The sequence below is a fragment of the Triticum urartu genome, chromosome 5A, assembly GCF_056163025.1.
Source record: "Triticum urartu cultivar PI428250 chromosome 5A, HENAU_Tu73, whole genome shotgun sequence".
Classification (NCBI taxonomy): Eukaryota; Viridiplantae; Streptophyta; class Magnoliopsida; order Poales; family Poaceae; genus Triticum; species Triticum urartu.
In genome coordinates, this window is record NC_141877.1 from 176,235,173 (window position 1) to 176,244,347 (window position 9,175).

General features: G+C 55.7%; 2 protein-coding genes across 2 annotated transcripts; both read left to right on the plus strand.

The window, feature by feature from the left end:
* Positions 1-858: 858 nt before the first annotated feature.
* On the plus strand, positions 859-1,242 carry LOC147970721 (uncharacterized). Its single transcript, XM_087523588.1, has one exon. The coding sequence runs from the start codon at positions 859-861 to the stop codon at positions 1,240-1,242; it is 384 nt and encodes a 127-aa protein (XP_087379714.1).
* A 3-nt stretch (positions 1,243-1,245) lies between these two features.
* LOC147970722 (uncharacterized) lies at positions 1,246-1,713 on the plus strand. The gene has a single exon (XM_087523589.1). The coding sequence runs from the start codon at positions 1,246-1,248 to the stop codon at positions 1,711-1,713; it is 468 nt and encodes a 155-aa protein (XP_087379715.1).
* The last annotated feature ends 7,462 nt before the right edge of the window (positions 1,714-9,175 follow it).

Genomic DNA, 9,175 nt, shown 5'->3' on the forward strand with positions numbered 1-9,175 from the left:
CACCAGCTCTCCGTTTCCTTCGACGGCTACGAGTTCCTCCACGTCCCACACACGGAAAATGAAGCCGCGAACATGCTTGCCAAGATTGGTCCATCCCGGCTGGCCATAGCGTCTGACGTCTCCCTCGAGCACTGATGCAAGCCATCCATCAAGCTGTCCCCAGATTCCGAGTCCATCTTCGTCCTAGACGACCCTGTAGCACCCCTCCCCAACGCAGACACTGGGGCTATCGGCCCGAGCTTGGGGGCTGCCGTCCCTAAGCTAGTCACAGGTGCTGCGGATCCCAGCCCGGGGACTGCTGATCCCGGCCCAGGGCTTGCCTCCTCGACTTCGGCAACCATCTACCTCGGCCCGGGGGCTGCCGTGCTCAACCAGGCTGCCGGCGTCCCTGACCTGGGGGCTGCCGCCCTGGAACCCGTCTTGGCGGCTGTCTTCACCGTGGTGAGGGCTCCGTCATGGGCTCAGCCTATCCTAGCCTTCCTGGAGAGTGGAGCACTCCCCATGGACAAGACCGAGGCCCTGCAAGTGCAATGCCGGGAGTCCGCCTATAGCATCATCAACAACGAGCTCGTCAAACGCAGCGCAACGGGCATGTTCCAGCGCCGTGTCGAGCAGGACAAGGGCATAGAGATCCTCCTCGACATACATTAGGGCGAGTGCGGGCACCACGCCACCTCTAGGTCCCTAGTGGCCAAGGCTTTCTGCCACGGTTTCTACTGGCCCACAGCCCTCCAAGATGCCGAGTCGCTCGTCCTCAAGTGCGAAGGTAGCCAACGTTTTAGCAAGCACAACCACCAGCCGGCTTCAGCCTTCCGAACCATCCCGATCACCTGGCCATGCGCGGTCTGCGGACTTGACATGGTGGGACCCTTCAAGACCGCCGGGGGAGGCATGACACACTTGCTGGTGGCGGTCGACAAGTTCACCAAGTGGATCGGAGTACAGACAATCAAGAAGCTGGACGGGCCAACGGCCGTCCAGTTCGTCAAAGTTATCATGGTGCGCTACGGCGTCCCGCACAGCATCATCACCAACTTTGCCAAAGGCGCTCTAGCGCAATACTGCTCAGTCTCTAGCATCCGGCTTAACCTGGCCTCCATCGCTCATCCTCAATCCAACGGCCAGGTCAAGCAGGCAAACATGCTCATCCTATCAGGCATCAAGCCGCGACTCGTTGATCCCCTGATCTGCTCACCCGGCAGCTGGCTTGACGAGCTGTCGGTCATCCTCTGGAGTCTCTAGACAATGCCATACCGGTCGACCGGGTTCACCCCATTCTTCCTCATCTACGGAGCAGAAGCCATCATTCCTACCAACATCGAGTTCAAATCGCCGCGAGTCACAATGTACACAGAAGCCCAAGCCAAGGAAGCCCACGAAGACGATGTCGACCTACTCGAAGAAGCACGCCTTTTGGCGCTTAGCCGATGCACCATCTACAAGCAAGGCGTGAGGCATTTCCATAGCAAAAAGATGAAGCCCCTCATGTTATGTGAGGGAGACCTCGTCCTTTGGCTTGTCCAGCAGCAAGCCGATCAGCACAAGTTGGCCTCCCCATGGGAGGTCCCCTTCATCGTCAGCAAAGCTTTATGCGACCGCAACGCCTACTACCTCATCGATGCTCGCAAGCTGAACAAGTGCAAGAGAGACACCGCCGGTGAAGAAACAAGCCAGCCCTGGAATGCAGAGCTCCTACGCCCGTTTTATAGTTAGCCGTATGAAAGTATGTACCGCTGCCTTTTGTAAATTCTATGGAAGGCTATGGGACCCCCGAGCGACACTCGGGGGCTACCTTTTCGTACCAAGTCATTGTGTTCCACGCATCCTTGTAAATTTTCATAAAACCTCTGCCGCCGGGTTGGTACGCCCAACACAGGGGCTTGGGGGCTGGCCGGCTTGAACGCAACCCACTGTCCTCCTTAGCACATCCAATAGTGTTCAGATAGCCGAGGCCCTCCACTTTTCCCTACGCCATAGTCCGGCTTCGGCTGTTAGGCGGCAAGAACTATGGGCCAAAGCACCTGCATGCTGCGAAAAACTAAGTTTGAGCTACCGGATCAGCTAACCCGACCTCACCGCACAAAGTTGCCGCACGACCGGCTGCTCGCCAGCCGGCTTCGTGGGTTGCCGCCAGCCGACCTAGTGGGTGTTTCACTCGTGCTCAATGTTCGAAAGGCCTAAGTACTGCACGCTCTTTCCAAGGACCGAACTCCTTGTCGCAGATCGGAACCCGGCTGTTCAACTCACGGGGGGGGGGGGGAGGCCCAAAGAAGGAAATAGCAAGAAAAAAGGCGTAGAGAACAAAGAGCAAAGACGTAAACACTCGCGAAAATATTTACATTCTAGAAATATGGGCCCAAGGCCAGTGTTCATTAAATTCACCAATACAACCAAGTGGGTGGGTGGACCTGCCACTTAACAAAAGTGCAAGAAAGAGAAAATAAGGTGGCTTCAGGCGGTTCACGCGACGGGTTGCGTAGCTGCTGGCTCCTCCGCGGTGGCCTCCGGGTTCGCCGAGGTGCCAGTATCATCCAACCTGGCGTCGTCATCCGCATAGGCGCCCGTCTCCTCAGAACTGCCCTTCGAGTTGTCGAGCAGCAGGCCGGAGTTGTCAGGTGGCACCACCCCACCATCGTTAGTCTGCTCTACCTGGGACTCGTCTTGCGATGAAAACGAGGCCAGGTAGCTGGCCTGCGTGGCGATCCGGCCTGCCTCGGCCTGCAGGTAGGGCTCCGCGCTGGCTCGCTAGGCCGCCAGCTGGTACAGACTCAAATTCGGATACCACGACATGACGAACCTTAGTGCTGACACGAGCGGTAGAAACGCACCACACGTGAAGCCGCGCCAGCCTGGCTTCTAGCCACCGTGCCAGGCACGTGAAGCTATCGAGCGCAAGGACGCCGGGCCAGAGGGCCGCCGTCGTTCCCACTTTGGCTTCGGACACCCGTGCCCTCTGCATAGCCAGGACCTACAGCAGGGCCTCAACGGCGTGCATAATCTTTGGAAAATCCAGGAGACGTTCGGGTCAAGCCCGGTGCCCGCATCCACCTGGGTTGACCGGTGAGCAAGCACAGCCTCGTTCGACATCTCCTGCGTCTCTGGGAAGTGCCCTGCCGAGAAAAGAAGCAAGACAATCAGCAACAAAATAAACCAACTGGCTTCCAACCCAGCAACACCAACGAAGAAACTCTTACTGGCAAAGGTCTCATCCAGGCGCCGCGCTTCGAGCAATGTACCATGCTGCGCCAAGTCCCCGGCACAGTCGCGCGCTTCAAGCACCTTCTCCAGCTCGGCGCACTTATCGACATCTGCCTTCAGCTCATCATCCTTAGCGGCGGCCGTCTCCTCGTGCTCCTCCATGACGCGGAGGAGCTCCGCCTAGTGGGCCTCCACCTTCAGGTGCTCCACCTTGTCCTGAAGCTAGCTCTTGTCGCTGGCCAGCTGATCACGCTGCTGGCCGGCTTCGGCGAGCACCTGCTGGGCCTCCGTCCCCTTGGCCGCCTCCTCCTTCAGGCGCTCCACTTCGGCCTGGAGCCGGCTCTTGTCGCCGGCTAGCTATTCGCGTTGCTGGCCGGCTTTGGCAAGTGCCTACTGGGCTTTTGCCACCTTGGCGGCCTCCGCCTTCAGCTCCCCCACCTCAGTCTGGAGTCGGCCGGCGTCGGCAACTCCTTGGTCATGCCATTAACAAGCTTCAGCTATCCGGGTCCGCAGGACTGACACCTCCGCCGTGGCAGCTGCGCGACAAAGATTCAAAGTCAATACAACAGCAAGAAAGACAAATCATTCGAAGATTCGGTCCAACTACAATGTAGTTGGCCCGAATCTCGGGGGCTACACCTAGTGGGTGCGCTAGCGCCCCCCCCCCCCACTAAGAGCACGCAAGACATACCTTTAGCAAGGCGGAGCGCCTCCTCCTTGGTGGCAAGCCACGCCATGATCTGCTGGTGCTTATTCAGAAGCCGGTTGTAGATGTCGACCAGAAGGCATCCAGTTGCTACAAAAAAGCAAGAATCAACACAAGACAAAGCATTTGAAGATTCGACCCAACTACTATGTAGTTGGCCCGAATCTCGGGGGCTACACCCAGTGGGTGCGTTGGCGCGCCCCCACTAACTGGCTACAAGAAAGAGACAGAGGGAGAAAAACTCACAAACATGGAGCGCTCCAGCTCTCGCGCCCGCTCCATCTTGGCCTGGGCGAAGGCTTGAACCCGGTCCACACGCCCATGAAGATGTTGGCGCATGGCAGCCATCAACGCCTCATGTGTCAATGTCCCGAAGGCAGTCCGACTAGGCCTAGCCTGGACCTGCTACGACTTGACGGCAGGACGGCCTCCCAGCGCCATTTGTGGCTGCCTGATCACCAGGGCATGTCTGCCGCCTACCATCTCCTCGTTGGCCAGCCTCGGCTCCGGCGCACCGACCGATGTCCCCACCGATGCTCCGGTTGTTGTTCCCTCTACTGCCCCGGCCGGTGTCCCCTCCGCCGCCTCGACCGGTATCCTTAGCGGCACCCCGTCCAGCGTCGCCTGCGGCGCCCCCTCCGCCTGCTTCCACCTCCATCCGACCGACCACGTCGGTCCGCGGCGGGGTGTCATCGTTGATCTCCACGACCTCCCGGTCGTCTAACGCCATCTCCACCCGGCCATCCGGGTCGCACCCCTCCTCCGTCGGCAGCACGATGACCGTCTCCTCCGGCTCCATGCCCGCCGGCATCTCTAGCCAAGCTTGCTCCACGGCGGCTTGCCCCGGCAACCATCGCCCATGCCTGGGCTGAAGCCTCCTCTGCGGCCCTGATGGCCGCCACCTCCTCCTCCTCGGCCTTGTTTCAGGCCAGCCAGGCGCAGTGCTCCGTGTCCGCCGGATCCAGGCCAAGGTCCTCCTCAGCCGAGCCCTTGGGTAGGTCGATGGCGCTGCTGCGGGACTTCCCGAACAAGAAGACGCCTCTAGACACGGCAACTATCGCCGCCAGCGCCAACTCAGGCGGTGACCTGGATCACACCAAGAGAAACATGAGAAAATATCGGCTCGACAACTCGCTAGGGTCAGCAAGAGAGGCTACCCAATCGCCGTCGGGATGGTCGGTCTTGCCGGCACCGCCGGAATGGTGCGGCGCCTCTTCTTGGTGACCGGATTGCCGGCTGCGACCGGGTCCGTCGTGTGCTTCACGGCCGGCTTCCTCGGCGCCATGTCCTCCTTCCCGTGCGGCGGACGGGTGGGACGACCCGGCCTCGGCCGTTTTGGTCGGCCGTCTTCGGGAGCCAGCGTTGCCTCCTCCTCGTCTTGGCGGCTCTGCACCATCAACATGCATCAAAACCATCACATCATCTTTCAACCAATCTTGCAAGGGATTGGGATGCAAAAACTTACCCGTGCGGCGTGCCTCGCTGGCTTTGGCATTTGCCGTCTCCGGGTTCTCGGCGAGGATCTCTGCCTCCTCCGAGCTAGCTCGCAGGGCGGCCGCTACCTGCGTCATCGTTCCGTCATATGAATGCCGGATGGTGTTCTACATCACCTCGCTTGTCACGGTTGGGACAGAGAAAAAAAAGGAGACATGGCAAAGTATGGAGACCAGGGACTCACTGCCGGTTCCGGGTTCCCGTGGCGGTAGGGCGCCTTCCCAAATTGCCACTCCTCCTTCATCCCGGCATTCGAGATGTCGTTGACCCGGCCGTCCACATGCTCCTGCGTCAACCGACGGGATGCCATCCGGCTGGGGTCCTGGAGGCGAGTCATCTGGTCGATGATGTGCTTCCAGCGCTGCAGTAGCATCACCCGGCGCGCGACGAAGGCGGCGATGAGGTCTGTACCAGTGAGCCGCTCACGTGTTGGCAACTCCACCACCCAGTTGCTTAGGTTCAGCACCTCCTGCGTCAGGTTCTTGGGGCAGTAGCTCTGAAGGAAATATTCCCTAGAGGCAATAATAAAGTAGTTATTTATATTTCCTTATATCATGATAAATGTTTTGTTGGAGATATTCCCTAGAGGCAATCATGTATGATGATATTTCCTATGTGTTTATGAATAAAGATAGTCCTTGGACATTATCAATGATGTGTATCAGCAAGTACATGACTTGTTTGTGGGACTATGCATTGTATGATGACTGTCCTAAAAGGTCCCTAGTCGAAAGGGCTGTGTGGACGTGCAGCCAACTAGACTAGCATATGACACGGTCGATGGCTTGGTCTCACTAGCCATGGAGCATTGGATGCTAACCGGATAATATGGACTTGGAAGGATCTGGTCGGATTCGACGTAGTCGGATCCGAGTCGAGATAAGGTCCGAGTCGGATAGACCCAACTATGAGACGCAGCGATATGTCATCTGTGAGTCTCTAGTACAACATATGCTCTATGTCCTAAGACCTGAGCTGACGCATGTACTCGGGATGGTGACAGACTTGCTTTGGGCCGACCAAACGCTACTCCGTAACTGGGTAGTTATAAAGGTAGGTTTCGGGTTTGTCCAGAACCATGCTGCGAGACGTGGTCGAGCAAGATGGGATTTGCCCCTCCGACCAGGAGAGATATACTCTGGGCCCCTCGTGTGATCCAACCAGGATAAGCATGGCCATGCAACAAGGATTATGAGATAATCCAGATAGTGGTCGGCATCACTGGAACGAGAAAGAGGTTGGGCTAGCACAAGGATGACAGACTCGCCTTGAGCTCGACAACATATATCGTATGGCAAAAGGAATGGAAGTATGATGTACAAGTTCGCTAACCAGCTTCATAGTCTGCTTGGTGTTCGGCATGTCTTGCTAGAGGCCGCTACCAACCGTGCAGTTCGGAGGTGACCCAAACTGCAACCAAGCTGACTTGAACCTAAGGGGTCGCACGCTTAAGGGAAGGAACCTAAGGGGTCAGATGTGATCCGAACTGTATTCGGATTGTGGCCGAGTAGACTTATGGGCTTTAGGGTCTGTGCGAGGCCCAAGTGTTGAGCCCGTGACGGACGCCTATATATAGTGGAGGTGCGGCACACTCATGGGTTGATCGCTTCGACGCTGTCACTAGGGTTTGCATGTGTTGTGAATAGACACCTCCACTCGCCGTCGGTTGTGTGATAGGACCTAGCAGTCCGTCGCACGACGTTCCTCCTGCACGCATGAACACCGTTAGAGGTGGTGCACTTGTGCCACTCCGGCGAACCTGTACGTGGGAACCGATCACCGGTTGTACGAGGGAGGTCGGACGAGGAGGAGATGATCCACACGGACGCGCTGCCCCAACTCTTCTTCCGTTGCACGGCACTACGCGTCTAGTGGTAACGAACTGTGATCCATCTTCCGTAGCATGTTGTTGGTTGTTTTGCGTGTAGGAAATTTTAATTTGTAGTCTACGCACCCTACCGTAGATCCCAACATGTTTATTATCCATGCTAGAATTGTATTAACTAGAAATTTAGTACATGGGTGAATACATAGACAAACAGAATGTCACTAGTATGCCTCTACTTGACTAGCTCGTTGAATCAATGATGGTTATGTTTCCTAACCATAGACATGAGTTTTCATTTTATTAACGAGATCACATCATTAGAGAATGATGTGATTGACTTAACCCATCCGTTAGCTTAGCACGATGATCGTTTAGTTTTTTGCTATTGCTTTCTCCATAACTTATACATGTTCCTATGACTATGAGATCATGCAACTCCCGAATACCGAAGGAACACTTAGTGTGCTATGAAACGTCACAATGTAACTGGGTGACTATAAAGATGCTCTACAGGTGTCTTCGATGGTATTTCTTGAGTTGGTATAGATCGAGATTAGGATTTGTCACTCCGAGTATCGGAGAGGTATCTCTGGGCCCTCTCGGTAATGCACATCACTATAAGCCTTGTAAGCAATGTGACTAATGAGTTAGTTACGGGATGATGCATTACGCAACGAGTAAAGAGACATGCCAGTAACGAGATTGAACTAGGTATTGAGATACCGATGATCGAATCTCGGGTAAGTAACATACCGATGACAAAGGGAACAATGTATATCGTTATGCGGTTTGACCGATAAAGATCTTCGTAGAATATATGGGAGCCAATATGAACATCCAGGTTCTGCTATTAGTTATTGACCGGAGACGTGTCTCGGTCATGTCTACATAGTTCTTGAACCCGTAGGGTCCGCACGCTTAATGCTCAGTGATGATCGGTATTATGAGTTTATGTGTTTTGATGTACCGAAGATAGTTCGGAGTCCCGAATGTGATCACGGACATGACGAGGAGTCTTGAAATGGTTGAGACATAAAGACTGATATATTGGATGACTATATTCGAACACCCGATGAGTTTTGGGGGTCACCGGATAATTATCGGAGTGCGGGGGGGAGGGGGGTTATCGGAACCCCCAGAGGGACTAATGGGCCAACACGGGCCTTAGTGGAGAGAGAGAGAGGACCGGCCAAGGCAGGGCCACACGCCCCTCCCCCTCTAGTCCGACTTGGACTAGGGAAGGGGGGCGGCGCCCCCCTTTCCTTCTCTTCTCTCCCTCTCCTTCCTCCCCCCTTCCTCCTGCTAGTAGGACTAGGAAAGGGGAGTCCTACTCCTACTAGGAGGAGGACTCCTCTCCTGGCGCGCCTCAAGGGCCGGCCGGCCTCCCCCCTTGCTCCTTTATATACGGGGCAGGGGGCACCCTAGCACACACAAGTTGATCATTGATCCCTTAGCCATGTGCGGTGCCCCCCTCCACTATAATCCCCCTCGGTCATATCGTTGTAGTGCTTAGGCGAAGCCCTATGCCGGTAGCTTCATCATCACTGTCATCACGCTGTCGTGCTGACGAAGCTCTCCCTAGACACTCAGCTGGATCAAGAGTCTGTGGGATGTCACCAAGACGAACATGTGCAGATAACGGAGGTGTCGTACTTTCGGTCGGATCGTGAAGACGTACGACTACATCAACCGCGTTGTCATAACGCTTCCGCTTATGGTCTACGTGGGTATGTGGAAAACACTCTTCCCCTCTCGTTGCTATGCATCACCATGATAGATCTTGCGTGTGCGTAGGAATTTTTTGGAAATTACTGCGTTCCCCAACAGTGGCATCCGAGCCAGGTCTACGCGTAGATGTTATATGCATGAGTAGAACACAAAGGAGTTGTGGGCGTGGGTATATACATATTGCTTGCCGTCACTAGTTGATTCTTGATTCGCCGATATTG